At 38.7% G+C, this 15,448-nt stretch overlaps 1 protein-coding gene and 1 long non-coding RNA gene across 2 annotated transcripts; both read left to right on the forward strand.

Annotated features, from left to right (window-relative positions):
* Positions 1-10: 10 nt before the first annotated feature.
* On the forward strand, positions 11-5,121 carry LOC125106742 (uncharacterized). The gene is made up of 3 exons (XR_007129417.1): positions 11-128; positions 525-625; positions 1,409-5,121. It is a non-coding gene; the product is annotated as an uncharacterized LOC125106742 (long non-coding RNA).
* A 9,041-nt stretch (positions 5,122-14,162) lies between these two features.
* LOC125106740 (transcription factor BTF3-like) lies at positions 14,163-14,828 on the forward strand. Its single transcript, XM_047741235.1, has one exon. The coding sequence runs from the start codon at positions 14,265-14,267 to the stop codon at positions 14,751-14,753; it is 489 nt and encodes a 162-aa protein (XP_047597191.1). The 5' UTR covers positions 14,163-14,264; the 3' UTR covers positions 14,754-14,828.
* Positions 14,829-15,448: the final 620 nt, after the last annotated feature.

Here is a 15,448-nt window from a genome sequence, read left to right on the forward strand (position 1 = left end):
CTTTCTCTACTAGCCTTCCTATCACCAGTGCCGTGCCCCCCACCCTGCCACCGCCCCACCAAGGGGAAGGGCACCTGAGGGGCAAACTACTTTTCCATTGCTCATATTTTTCTGCATAACTCGAAACTGTATGTGTGTGTTGTGTATGTGTGTGTTTTCTTTCTCCAATTTTTGTGTATTCTAAGTAACACCAGCTGGCTAGCAATACCCTCTCAAGGGTTATGATGTCATTCAAATCCCTCAACTGGATGAGTGGCCGGCAACATGGTCCAAACCAGCTGTTTTGCTATTTATAATGTATACTTGCCTTTGCCATTGAGAATCAAGTTCTGATCTTTTATCAATACAGTTTGTACCAATTGCTCTTTGGTTTTGTGAGATAGTAGATAAGAAAGTGGATTATGAAATAAGGTTGCAAAAGCCCAGATCAGACATAACACTTTCCCTAGATGTCTATCCAAGCTTGGTTTCCCAGGGTTGGTGGAAATAACCTGGACCTTGCATTTATCTCTCGTGATTCTCAGGGGACTTGATGAGACTGATGCAACAACTGAAAACAGAGGTCTGCTGGATACCCTAGTCTGGACCTTTATGTTGTCCTGTGGCCGGAAAATTGTTTGCAGAGGTGAGTGCCCTCAAAGTAAAACCTGGTTGGTTTTGAAAGGGAGCTGGGGCTGGTCAAGTCTTCTGTGTAGTTAATAACTTACGGCAATGTTTACCTTCCAAAAAGAAGAATTAAAAATCTGGAGTTATGCTGTTTGATGGTGCATTAAATTCAGCATCATTTAGTGGGTGTCTGCTATGTGCCCAACACTTGCATCACAGTCAAAGCCCTGCAAGGGCTTTCAGCTGAGGGGCAGAGCCAGAAAGGAAAATGTCACTGTCATGTGGTGGGTATGTACTCTTTTAAAAATGTGAACACTGCACATGAAAGGGAATAAGAAATTCTCTAGAAAGACAGGGAAGTGAAACTCTTTGGGCAATCCAGAATGACGGATGTGTCATGAGAGGGTTTGGGGTACATGGTTGGGAAGTTTTGGTGGATATGATTTGATCCGAAGCATATACACATATGCATCTTCAAGAGGTGGCTTGGTAGGTAGCCACAGGTATGTGGGCACTTCCTGTCCTTACATAATAATCCAAATCTTCCTTTAATGAGCTCCTCTTCGTGCAGTTAATTTATGACTTGATTTACCAAAAATCTTTTCTGCAGCCTTTGTGGATCATGCCCTTTGTGAAAAACAAAGTCCATCCTTTCGTGGACTATAATGACGTAGATTGTGTTAAACCAAAGAACTGTACCTATTGTCCCAGTAGAAGGAAACACACTTTCCAAGTGCGCACTCAGGTGTTGGCAGGAGTCTTGGTGCTGGGAGCCTTGCTTCACTGCTGTGCACCTTCACAGGTGAAGGCCAGGAGGTTCCTGTTGCAGTGTTCACATATTTTAATCTCTCCAAGATGTCCTAGAAGCTCACTGCATTTCTCCAAGGCTGTCACCCAGTCTGATGTACTCTCTTGGTATACACTGTGCACAGATCACCTTATCTCCAACCGTTTCATGTGAAAGGCTGTTTGGGATACAGAACACATATTGTTCCATCAGACATTGTGCTCCTGCGATATCGACACACTGACTCACAGTCTCTTGGTTTTATAACCCCAATTACCCTTAAAGGATAATTGGGTTTTAATTTATGTCCCAGTTTTTATGTCACAATCAAAGAAAACTGAAATTTCAGTGAGTCGTAATTATCATCAGCTGTGCTGTGGAAACATTCTGATGTGAGCTCTCAGTTTCCAATAGGGAAAGCAATTTCCTGAAGTGATTATTGTAGACTTCGATGTGGAGAATGGTCTGTATTTCTGGGTAGGGTGAGCCGGCGACAGAGCAGGGCAATAATTCCTAGAGACATAACCATTTTCTTTGCTAATTCCAGGAGTCAGTCTGAAAGGGAAAGGGGCAATAAATGTGCCACATGATTACCTTTTAATAACTGAGAGCTGTAGCTGTTTAGGAGAAAAAGAAATGAAATGTATCTATTACTAGACAGACCAAGGTGGTAGTAAATCTAATCCCAGAAAATGTTCAGGTCATGCAGTCCCACTGGGAGAGAAACATACAGGGTCATTCTAAAATTACTGGGTCATTATATAGTCTCCTGCCCAGAACAATCTGACAGTTAGGTATGGGAATTGTGTACCACCAAAATAGCTAACTGCAAGGATGCGTTCATCATGAAAATATCCACTCCTGGAAATTCAGAGATTCACAGTTTCACCTTTTGCATGTGTAATGCCTGTGGGATATAAATAACTCTCCCCTAAAGCAGGCTTCTTGAGTAGCGTATTTGCATAAACTGCAGCCTCAGAAGACTTCTGACACCTCTGTTAAAGAAAAAAAGAAAGAAAGAGAGAGAAAGAAAGGGGGAAGAAAGTTGTTCATCTCTTGAAAGAACAGGCTGATTGAGATTCACAGAAAGGGATGGGCAAGGCCCAGCCTTCACTCTTTTTGCTGAAGCCCTGTTCCCAGAGGTCCCCATGTCAACTTTAGAGGAGCTAATTCAAAAGGCAACTTCATATCTATGGGCACAGGGTGTATATACTAACAATTTATTTCATTAATGTCTTTGCTGACTCCCAAGAAAAGCTCAGGGTGGATATTTAGAGGGAAGGGGACTTTGGGATAAAGGGTGAGGTCTAAGGTTCTAGGGCCATCCACAAGGCAAAGAATGTAGGGAACTCCTGGATGTATGTCTTGGATTATGATTTGTAAGGACAGTTGGTCTGGGAGTGTATTCTGCAGCATTCGAAATCAAGGCCTTGTTAAGTCAGAATGTAAAATTCAGAGAAAAAGGCCGGACCTCAAAAATACAACGTGCTGCTGACAAGGGCACCAATGTCAGCTCTGAAAGATCTCATAAAGAGCTCTGTTATTCCTCAGAAAGATCTTTAGCTCAAAGGAGTTGCTTTAAATCCTTAGATGAGCATTTTCCCCACAGCTAGGGAAAACGGTAATAGGGAGAAGAAATCTTCCCACTAAATAAATCAGTGCTTTCTTTTCAACATTAAACTTGGATCTTATTTCTTCTAAAATGTCAAAAGGGCAAATGCTGAAAACAGTCAGAAGCAAAACTGTTGTGGTTTGGGGAGTGAAAGAATTCTTCGCAATGGCAGACAAGGAAGGAGTCACTGCATGGGTCGAGGATGGTTTAGTGGAGTGAGAGAACCTGAGGGCTCGCCACAAATACCCCAAGTTGAACAGAAAGTGAGGAAAGGAGACACCAATTCCAAAGTTCAGGGGTAGTACCTAGATACGCACTTTCTTTCGAAATCGAAAAAATGTGCGCGCCGCCTAGTGGCCTGCGGGGAAACTGCCACGGCAATCTTCATAGTTAATGTGTGTATGGGAGGAATGGGGCGTTTTGAAAAACTTTGGATTCAAATGTACGTTAAGATGCACTGATGTTTAATCTTTTCATCTGTTTGAAATAAGTAAACTGGGTATTTTATTTGCTGTAATTTTTAAAAGGGGAAGAGAGCTAAGGGGAGAAAGAAAGATGATAACTCAGCGAGGGTGCAAATGTCTTCCCGGTGGTTGCAGTCCCAAAGCTGAGCTTCTGGTATGAGTTCAAAACATTTTGTTGATTTAATGAAAGTCTGGAAAATAAGTGATGTTAAAAATAAAACTATTTCACGTGAAAACTATCATAAGCTCTCTTGAGAGTGAAAAAGAAAAATGAAGGGTGGGGCATTGATGGATAGAAAAGTGACTTGTTTAATGAAACAAAATGCAGAGGTTTTATCCAGAATTTAACAATACGGTTTTATTGTCATGGTATTTATTTTTAACGAAAACTTCTATTTAAGGCAAGTGATGCTGTTTTTGAAGCAGATATATAACTCTTAAAAAATCAATTTAAGAAAAATTGTTTTAAGTAAGTAAATACTATTACAAGTGGCCAAGAGTTATGACTAAAAAAAAAAAGTATAATTGGTATTTGAATGTCTGGTGTTTGAGACATGCTGTGTGCTGGGGAAAAAAGTACATAGCCACAAGGAAAAAGCAGGGAACAAAGAAAAATACCACATGTATATGTATTAATTATGTATCTTGGTAATTTAAATACCTTCTAAGCTCACACTCATTTTTATTCTAGTCTTTCATAGAGTTTAAAGATGTTGAAAAAAGTTTGGAGGAGTGAATAGCATTTGAGTTAGGTCTTGAGTTATGAGTTTACCTTCAAGATGACAGGAAAACAGTAAAGGCTGTTCTGGGCAGAAGGAACAGCATGGACAAAGTTGTATAAGAATGAGGAAGTTCCCAGTGTTCGGGCAATGTGGGGGATGAGGTTGTAGCCATGATCTCAGATTCCTGCACTGTGGAGGCCCTTTGGTTTTCTCCTTGCCCCATCAGTTAGCCCTTGCTTAGCTAAAAGACTAGAAAACAATCTTAATTCTCTCATGACCCCCTTGTATAAAAAGATTTGTATGTAAACAAATCTGTGATTAATTCTGGGAATGGCATCATGCCTTGAGGTACATGTGAAACAACAGACCTGGGTTACATTACAACATAGGTCAATTTGAGAGCAGTGCTAGGTAAGAAGAACTGAAGTGTCTATCACTCACTTAATGGTCTTTCCAGAGCTTCCATTTTGAAAGATTGAACTGTTTCTACTTTGGTAAGTACATTTTAGTAGAAAAATGAAATAATTATACTTGATAAAGATTTTGCAGAATAAAGGTTGATGCAAAAAGGTCTTGTTTCTGATGAGCCCTGAACTTGCTAGAAAAACTTATTCATCAGAGCTTCCCACTCTTCATGTGGGTTGGTTAGAAAATTGTTGTTGTGTTCTTTGAGAGCAGGGAACACAGCCTCCAGCCTTAATTCTTTATTTAAAGATGGCTGCTAGGGAATATTTCAGACTGCTTCCTGCCAAGGTTCCCTGCATAAATAGCAGTTTGAGTAATCAATTGAAGAGGAGATACAGATTCTAGGGAAACTCTTGGTAATGATCCATTTGGTAAGCATGTACCCTTGGAAACTGTACCTTATCCTCTGCCAAACACAGACCCCTGATCCCGGAGTGAAAGTCAGCTGTGGACACCTTGCAGGCATTCAGATGTGTCTAGAACATACTTTGTTCCTTTTCACAACACATGGTGTAGTCCTCAGCTTCTTTCAGAGCTCAAAATAAATATTTAAACACAGTTGTACTGACCAGAGTTCTCCAGAGAAACAGAGCCGATAGCATCAATCGATACCTATCTATCACTATCTAAATTTATTTTAAGGAATTGGCACATGTGAATATGGAGGCTTAGCAAGTCCAAAATCTGCAGATAGGCCTGCAGGCTGAAGACTCAGGGAAGAGTTGCAGTTTGAATCCAAAAGTGGTCTGCTGGTAGAATTCCCTCTTCTTCCCGGGAGGTGTTCAACTAATTGGATGAGGCCCACCCACTTTATGGAGGATAATCTGCTTTTACTCAAAGTCTACTGATTTAATTGGTAATCTTATCTAAAAATTGTCTTCACAGAAACATCTAGAATTTGACCAAAATTAGCCAAGACGTATATATTAACTATCACACCCCTGGGTCTGTAAAGATATACTCAATAGTCCTCCCTCACTTAAATTGAACAATAATAAGAGTCTTTTCCCAGTTTCAGAAAGGAAAACTCAAGTTAATGGATTATATTTCCCAATTCTGAGTTTTCCTCCCATATATTTTCCTTAAACCTTTGGCTCCTGTACTCACTATTCCCTGATTATTTATAAAAGGAAGTCACAAGGCACTTGCCTTGACTATGTCATTATATTTTATGAAGATGCTAGTCATTAGTGCCCAAAATAACACTGTTTTTTCCCCTACCACTAAGGGGGACAAGTGTGCATATAACACACAAAATGCACTCATATACCTCAAACATGCACACATAAATATTTGCGCTTAGTTTCTCTAGATAGTAGGTAATGTATTCATTCCCTTATTTTAAAAATAGCTGTTTATATCACTGGAGAGAAGTTTCAGGCCTATGGTGATATCTTGCCTTTTGGCAAAATGGAGAGAGAAATTTCCTCATGCTTGTGCCTCCAGAGACTGACTCCATGCCTGGCTTTATGGGGGTGATAGTCCTTTTAGTAGCAGGACAACAAGTAATTTTAACCTTCTTCTTAATACTTCTCTGCATTTTCCAATTATTATTATTTTCTATATTCAGCAGGTATTACTTTTATAATCAGGAAAAGTCCAAACAATTATTGAAGATATCATTGAGGTGTTATCTGTTCCTAGTATTGACTTAATATGTAGCATATATGTGTGTTTTTGGAGTGGATGTATATTTAGTAACTCGGTTTACCTCTGCAAATCTTTTGAACTTCTATGATTACTGTCTTATCTTGGCTTACTTATATGACATGTATATGTACGCACTCATCAAACATCACCCTCATTCTGACACTCTCCCTTATAATGTCTAAAAAAGGTTCAGCCTCTTTCTCTCAACTTGCCCAGCACTGTTCTAGATTGAATTAATGAATTCCTGGTTTACTGAATGAGCTTTTAAACAGTCTTCCCTCATGTCAGTCTAGCCAATTCCATGGATGAGGTTTCCATCCTCAAAGACCATGTTCATGTATTTCACACCTCCTCCAAGTCCCTTGGCCACATCTAAGTCTCTCTCCTCCCATCCAAAACATCCCCTTCTTCAGCAACCTCTTCTCTTTCTAATGCCTATCATAGCTTCTTCACAACCTGTTGTCCATCAGTATAACACTAGCCCCAGCATAGTGCTTGCTTTTTAATAGTTTCTCAATATATATTTGCTAGTTAATAATGATGATAATCACTAACATTATTGAGTATATGTTATATTCTATTTTTTATTCCATTATTACCTTAATTGTCTTACTTAATTCTCACTTACCTCAATGAAATACTCTATTTCCACTTTCATTTCAAAGTGCCTGATGCAGTTCTTGGAACATAATCAGATTCTCAAAAATATTTGTTGGATGAATGAAGAGAAAATTGAGCTAGGAGAATTTAATGGTTTGCCTAATGCCCCATAGCTGGTAAACTACAGAGCCAGGATTCAAATTCAGGCTGGTCTAATATACAACATTACATGATTTGCACAACTTTGGTATCTGAATGATCTTTTTCAGTATTTTGTTATATGACCCCTACATCCCCCATTGTAAAATGTTGTACTCACATTGCTGCTCAATAAAGAGATGATTAATTCTAAACATGAATTTAGAATAACAGTAATACTAATTTCCGAAATAGCTAGTCTGAAAAGTTCAGAGATGAGCCCTTAGGGTGGAGTCTGGGTATAGCCATGTTTGGAGCATTTTAGGAGAAACCAACAAAGAAAGATTATGTTTACTTCCAGCCTGAGCTGCTGCTTCAGAAACATAGAGAAAAAAGTCCCTTCAGATTTTTCACCATACTATGGTCCTTCTAATAAAGCAAAACAAGTAACCAAATTTGCTTAAATGGACAATTACTCTCAAGATGCAAAAGGTACAAGAGTCCAAGGCAGAAAATCAGGCAGAACTTGCCTCAGACAGAAAACCACTTTAACTCTTACGATTGCCATAAGAACAGAGTATAGATTTTCTAGGATGTAGATGAGGGCAGCTGTAGTAAAGCAACTCACGCTGTCAAGCATCTATCTACTGCATCCTACTCTGATTTATATTAATTTTGTTTCAATGAGACACAAACACCTTAACATTTCCTATTTAAAGGTTATTTATGCTCAACTTCTTAGACACTTAGAGATTAGGGCAAACTCAATCTTTGGGCAAACTCAGTCTTTTTGTTTCTGTACTTCTTAAGTTTAGGGAAACATCTACGGTTGTCCTGGGATAAGAAACATAGCAAATCCCTTTCAACCTGCCTTAGAACCAGTGCCGCTTGACAGTTCTCAGAAAGCTATGACTTTACCTGTCTAGCAATTCCCAAGTGGAGCTCAGGGTGGATTAGGAACAGTTCCTAAAGTCTTACAGACTTTACTCAATTCAAGGTAGGATGGTTTGACCAGACTGTATGCTTACTAATTTGTATTTTGGCCTTTTGCTCCCAGTTATGCTTTGTGCTTGTTTATATCCCCCTTTCTTTCCACTCTTTTGCTGGCTAAAGAATGCTAACTGAACTAGTTCCCTTTAATCAACTGCTCTCTGGCTTTCCATCCTTGATTCTCCACAAGGAAGATGGTGACTTCAGATTTGGATCTTGCTGGGGCTAGATCACTGCCAATCCAACTGGCAGGCTCCTTCCTGGCTTGAGTTCCCGTCAAGGTAGCAATCCCATATCCTGGAATGGCTAACTTCTCTGCAAGGTGCCAAGGTTGTTAAACTCACTCCACTACTTTGGAAAGCAAGAGACATCCAGAGGCATTTGTAGCATTTGCAGGGTTTGGAGAGAGGCTGGGGCTGCTAAGTGAAGGCATCTGTTTCCCCTAAGAGGCTATCTAGGTCAAGTTTTCCAACATCTAAACTTTTTCTATCCACTCACTTTTGTGAATTTTTAAGATGAATCAAGTGTTGCCAAACCAAAGACAACTTGCCAGGTGTTGCCCCCAAGGACAGTCTCAGTGTGGCAAAGGACTCTTGTGATCCAAACCTGGCCAACTCTTAGGACCCAAATACAGAAGAGACAAAGCATAAACCCAATGTTCATGGGATGGGGAATGAAGGGAATCTTTTCAGTGGGAGAGAAGAACCAAGAACAGATGCTAAGTGCAGTCAGGAAAACCAGACAATAGCAATTGTCAGCATCTAGCACCAGTGGTGATAAATTTTCATTTTTTGCAGTTTATAAATAACAATTCCACAGGATTCTCACTGAGCCCTTTTGAAAAATTTTAGTGACAACCATGTCCCAAACATGCCAAACCCAGAGCTGTGTTATCCTACACAGAAGGGATTTTCTTTGTGAAAGGAGAGCTATTTCTGAAACATAGGACTAGAAGATAAAACTCATCAGATGGGGGTATTCCAGCCACCCACACTGAAGCTGGAGTTACCCCAAACTGGAGAAAACATCCTCCAATAACTACTAAACTATGCTGCTTTAGTTAGTAGTTAACACTAAAATATGCTTACATAGCTTATTGTCAAGTAAGTTCATTCAGTCCAGAAAGTGGGCAAGAAATGCCAGGGCAGGGCTGACATGGGTGCCCCAAGTTAAAGCATCACTTTGAACGAGACTATTATTTACTTTTTAAAGTAAATATCATGTGGCAAAATCATGCCTTATACAAACCAGCTGAAGTGTGTGATGTAACCATGTTAACACGTTTTTATAGTCTTGGAAGAACACAACAGGATTGGGTCTATCAGTAATCATGTAAAGAAGCCGAGTATATGTTCCAGATGTTCATTATGTCCCAGTCATCTGCTGGGAGCAAAGTGGAGGCTTTCTCCTTGCCCGGGAAGTCTGATTTTAGTAACTGAGATGGAGACACACTTGAAATATGATATGTGTGGAATTATAATGCTAAATCCCATAGTTCCAGTTAAGTAAGTGTATGTGTGCAAAACAAAACAAACACATAAAAAGCAGTGGGAATAAAGAGAAAAAGAAAAGAAAGAGCAAGCAAAGGAGATACTGAAGGACCTTTCCATTCTGAGATCTTTCCCAGTTTAGCCTCATGGTGCCATGCTCATTTCCACGGTCAAACAGAAACTTTGCTGGAAAGGTCTAGGGGCATGAAATACAAATGCAGGTATAGATCAGCTTGACTATCACTCAGTAACCAACCTTTGTTAAATCAGATCTTTCAATATCCTGCATGATCAGAGCAAGAGTCTTCTATTAGTTGTTTTGCTTAAATATCAAAGTCTCTGAAAGGAGGAGTTTTAAGCAACCTCTAAAGAGTCATCTTAAAAAGTATTTAGAATTTTAGATTATAGATATCTGCTTCACAAAGTTCTCTATCCTGGAGGGTAATGTTTTGAATCACACCAATATTTTTAAGTTATTATGAAATTAATTCTACTTCCAAGCCCTTTGCAGTTCAGCCTGAACTGATCTTTGCAAACAAATGTACCTCTTGTTACATAACTTCATCTGTCCCTTGGGCCAAGTTAGACTACTTGCTGTACTCTAAACATGCTTTGCTCCATTTGTACCTGTAGCTCCTACTAAAGTATCTTCACCTCTGTCTCAATCCCAGCACATTTAGCTTGAAAATTCTGGTATATTTTCCACCTTCCTAATCCTCCTGGCATTTCTTTCATGCCCTCCTCACCCCTGCGCTAGCTAGAAGAGATGACTCATCCCTGTAAGCTCCCATTTCACTTTTTCGTGTCCGTCTCTTATATGCATTATGTAGGCATGTAGACACTTATTTGTATATATTTTCCTTCATTCATAAAGCAGTCATTGAGCATAATAGACAACATGCTAAGAAATGGAAATACAACCAGTATTCTTCTAGCTGTAGTCCAATATCCAGTATGTAGATTAATTGATTGTGTCAGTGACCCACTTTGAAAAAAAGGCCTCCTAGAAGCACAAAGGGATAGTGTGCTGTGGGCACTAACTGTGGGCTTTAACTAAACAACATGAACCCAAAGTAACTTTTTTTTTTAAATGCAGGTAGAAATAAGTTGGACTCAAGAGTTGGTAGACAATTTAAAGTTGCAATAAGATTAGAAATAGAATCAAGAGGTAGTTCTTAAAAAAAAATCCTGAATATATAGAAATCACCTGTTATAGTGATCATGGTGTCAAGAAGCAATAACAAAAACTAAAATCTCAAGTTGCTTAAACCTTTTAGCTGGCAGAATAAGCTTAGTACTATAAGTTGAATCAAATGTCCTCCTCATTTGAAATTGTAGTTTCTATAAATTGAAGGCACAGAGTTAAGAAACAAATATTCAAATGTTTTTACAAAATGAGCAAGCAAATAGATTGAGAATAAATATTAGTAAACTCATCTAAATGTTACAGATATAAAAAAGATTTTACTATATTTGCCATGGGCTACATAAACTTCTGTCACGCATTCCTCATGACATTACTTGAACACAGTAAGTCTTCCAAAGCCATCTCTGTGGTCTGAAGTCTCCACATAGCAGACCGTTCTCCAGTATTTGTGTCTCAGTTGGTGCCCTCTTAACCATTATGCCCAGCTCAAATCCCCAAGCCCCAAAGGCCAAGGAGCTCAAAATCAACCATTATGAACCACATCTTTTCCTGTGTTGCGATCAGACTTGTGAGCTCTGGCACACCAGGTCAGTTCTGATTCTAGAGAGGTAGTGGTTATGGTTCTAACTGAATGCAGTGAGCATTCATGGAACTCTGCTACATGCCCAGCACCTTTGGTAGGCACTATAGGGTCACAAAGAAAGAAGAGACATGATCTCTGATGGGCTTGAGGAGCTTGTTATCTTGCTTAAGAGACACTAAACACACACAAAAAAGATTAGAGATAATATAATCATGAAATATTAAACTGAACATGTGATCAATTTCTAGATTATCTGATTATTGATATGTATTTATTGCTATGTGAGCAGAAAGGGGAGAATGGGCCTTTGATCTTGGCAATCATACTTTATTTTCCTTGTTTGTTCACTCACCTCCTCTTGTAGATGGCTGTTTACATTTCTCTCACAAATTCTCTACCATCCTTACTCTTAGTTGAAAACCTTACTTCCTGTTTCATTAAAACGATAGATGCTTTACCAGAGACTTCCTCCACGCTCTTCCCACAGTACTTTTCTATCCACTCACTTTTGTTGCTACATGTATTGCTTTCTTTTCCATTAGTAGGTGTAAATATCTATGCTCCTAGTTGACACTAACCACCATTTGTATACCCTCTTGCCTTTTCAAGGACCTCACTCCAGAAATTCTTCCCCTTTCCTGTATTCTTAATTAGCCCTTCATCCTGCATCATTCTCACCAGCACATAAATATGCTGGTTTTTCTCCCATCTTGATTCTACCTTCCCAGGAGCAGGGGAAATCACAGTTTATCAGTGGTAAGAATTTCTAAAGGTCTGGTTCCAATTGGATATAAATGAAGTATTTTCTTTAGGAAAAAAGCACTTCTCAAAAGTGGGTACAATAAAAAGAAAATTGGGATAAAAATAAAGGTTTATGTGTTATAATGTGACTTCATAGCCAGTATTCTAGCAAGTGAGTTAATGTCTACATGCCTCAATTTCTTCATGCAGCTATGATTTCTTGGAGTTCATAAACATTTAGAACATAAAACATCTTGAACACATTTCTGAATTAGATATTGTTCCTTATTAACTGAATTATAACTATGATAATTTTAGTTTATAGGCAGCAAATAATTCAATCTATCTCATAGAACTGTACAAAATTGTGTTAGGTGTAGGTGGATAGCTATTTGAGAAGACTCATGAAAAACCAAAAGCTGCAAAAGACAAAGCTCAACTGGTAAATTGCCAAGACAATTTCTAAAACAGCCAATCTGTAGACATCTACATGAAGAACATAAACAACTTGATAAATATATACTTATTCTCAGCCTCAAAGACAGGCTAATCAATGTCATCTTTTCATCTTACTGCTGAGTATTTGAAAACGTGGATGGCAAGTACAGAAAATCATGACCACCTTTCATCTTTATGATGAAACTTTATTACTTGACATCATAGAAGAAACTACAGAAATGCAAATCCAACACTTAAAATAATTACTATGCATATTTTTGCTGGAGTCAGGGGAGGAAGGGTGGGGCAAAAAAAGCACATATCTACTATCAGTGCTTAATGTACTATATTTCAAGACAAGAATCAGAAGTACAGATTGGGGGATTCATGGCATTTTAGAATTGGAAGGGACCTTGAAAACCACCTCAAGTCCAACTGCCTATTCATTCGATATCTTACTGAAATGGAGAAAGGGAGCTCTGATGAAGGATATGTACAGAATAATGAGGTACAGTGATCTCAACTGGGCAAGAGAACAAGAAGGAAGAAATGTGTATTTTTGCTGCATATATTCACTCGTGTGGCACTTTGTAGAAGAAGCAAATGGTAAGGATGACCTCTTTGACACACTGGTAGGCACTTTCCTGGGAAAAATATTTCTTCTAGACTTGTGTGTCTCAGGAAAGAGAGGTAACACAAAAAGAAAGGAAGTTTAGACTTAGATTTTTCAGTGGATAAGCCAAGCTTCAAGATGGTCCAGGTTGGGGCATAGAAGCATCATGTTGGAAATAGTAAATGATAGCCCTCCAAAATAAGTCACAGAAGTTGAGACAAGACCTGGGTTTAAAATCCCAGAAGTATTGCCAACTAGTTCTATGGCCTTGGACAAGTTATTCATTCTGAGCTTTCCTATCTACAATCCCAGGTTGAAACAGACTGAGACTTAAATCACAGCAGCATCATTAACTGTTGGTGTGATTGTGGGCTAGGTATCTATAAAATGAGGATATGGATATCTACCTCACAGATTGAGCACACAAAAAGTGCTAATAGAATAGATGTTGTTGGTATGAGAATGCTTGTATATATTTAGTACAAAAGTACAAACCACTAACATAAAGTTCTCCAATTTGGAATTTACTTTGTGTTATCTGTATACAGAGTTTTCTGATGGCCTCTCTCTAGCAGAAAAGTTGGGTCAAGTTCAAGGTGACCTGTTTCAAACTGATTTGGGTATTTCCAAATTTATGTAAGTCTTGATAAATAAGCTAGCTAACATGAATGATTGCAAACCTCTTAGGAAATACTACTATAAACCTACTATAAAATGTACCATCCCTGTTATTAATTCACAGTGGAAACCAAATCTAAATATCCAACCTAAGAGCTATCCAAAAAATTTCAGATTCTGAAATTTCTTCAAACCACAAATAGTCACATTGATCTCTCTGTCATATTTGTTAGCTTTAATTTAGAAAAATACTACAGTAAGTATTAGTATTTACTTTATTTGATGATTTGATGATAGGAGAATAGCAGCTGTAATCTTTGTTCTGCCATATTAACTCTCTAGACAATTAGCTGAGGTGAATTGGGGAACATACATAAAAATAGGTCACAGGAAGCAAGATGCAGAGGCTCAAATCTCTTCCTCCATTCAGTTAAGGAAACAGCCTCACTTAAAAATACAAACATTCGGCATCACTTCCGGCCTCCCTCTAGCTGCCATCTTGCGTCCCTGCGTGTGTGCACCTAATCTCAGCTGGTCCGCCCGAGACCCCCTGAGCGCCAACCCTAGTCCCCCGCGCGGTCCCATTTCCGCTCCAACAAGATGAAAGAAACTATCATGAACCAGGAGAAACTCACCAAACTGCAAGCACAAGTGCGCATTGGTGGGAAAGGAACTGCTCGCCGAAAGAAGAAGGTGGTTCATAGAACAGCTACAGCAGATGATAAAAAACTTCAGTTCTCCTTAAAGAAGTTAGGGGTAAACAATATCTCTGGTATTGAAGAAGTGAATATGTTCACAAACCAAGGAACAGTGATCCACTTTAACAACCCCAAAGTTCAGGCATCGCTGGCAGCGAACACTTTCACCATTACAGGCCATGCTGAGACAAAGCAGCTGACAGAAATGCTACCCAGTATCTTAAACCAACTTGGTGCAGACAGTCTGACTAGTTTAAGAAGACTGGCTGAAGCTCTGCCCAAACAATCTGTGGATGGAAAAGCACCACTTGCTACCGGAGAGGATGATGATGATGAAGTTCCAGATCTTGTGGAGAATTTTGATGAAGCTTCCAAGAATGAAGCAAACTGAATTGAGTCAACTTCTGGAGAAGATAAAACTTGAGGAAGTTACTGGGAGCTGCTATTTTATATTATGACTGCTTTTTAAAATTTTGTTCATGGATCTGATAAAATCTAGATCTCTAATATTTTTAAGCCCAAGCCCCTTGGACACTGCAGCTCTTTTCAGTTTTTGCTTATACACAATTCATTCTTTGCAGCTAATTAAGCTGAAGAAGCCTGGGAATAAAGTTTGAAACAAGATTAATAAAGTTCTTTGCCTAGGAAAAAAAAAAAATACAAACATTCCCTGAAAAGGTTACAGTTTATGCAGAGCTTAATAGGAATTTCTTTGGGGTTCCTTATAAGGCTAACAGGGCCTCTCATGGTTTGTTTGTTTGTTTTTGCATTAAAATGAAACATTTTTATTATACATATTTATAATAAATTTGAATCACATGTTCATTTCTCATTTGTTTTAACACTTTGACATATCATTTTAGATGTCATCACCTGTCAAGGACTGTCAAAATTTTCTCTGCCCATCCAGATATTTAGTAAAGAAAATCAGTCATTCCCTTCCTGTGTCAATTGTCTTCTTTCTTTCTTTTTTTTCCTTCCTTCCTTCCTTCCTTCCTTCCTTCCTTCCTTCCTTCCTTCCTTCCTTCCTTCCTCTCTTTCTTTTGTTACATTATGTTAGTCACCATACAGTACATCATTAGTTTT

Source organism: Lutra lutra, chromosome 8 (assembly GCF_902655055.1).
Source record: "Lutra lutra chromosome 8, mLutLut1.2, whole genome shotgun sequence".
In the NCBI taxonomy this organism is placed as follows: domain Eukaryota; kingdom Metazoa; phylum Chordata; class Mammalia; order Carnivora; family Mustelidae; genus Lutra; species Lutra lutra.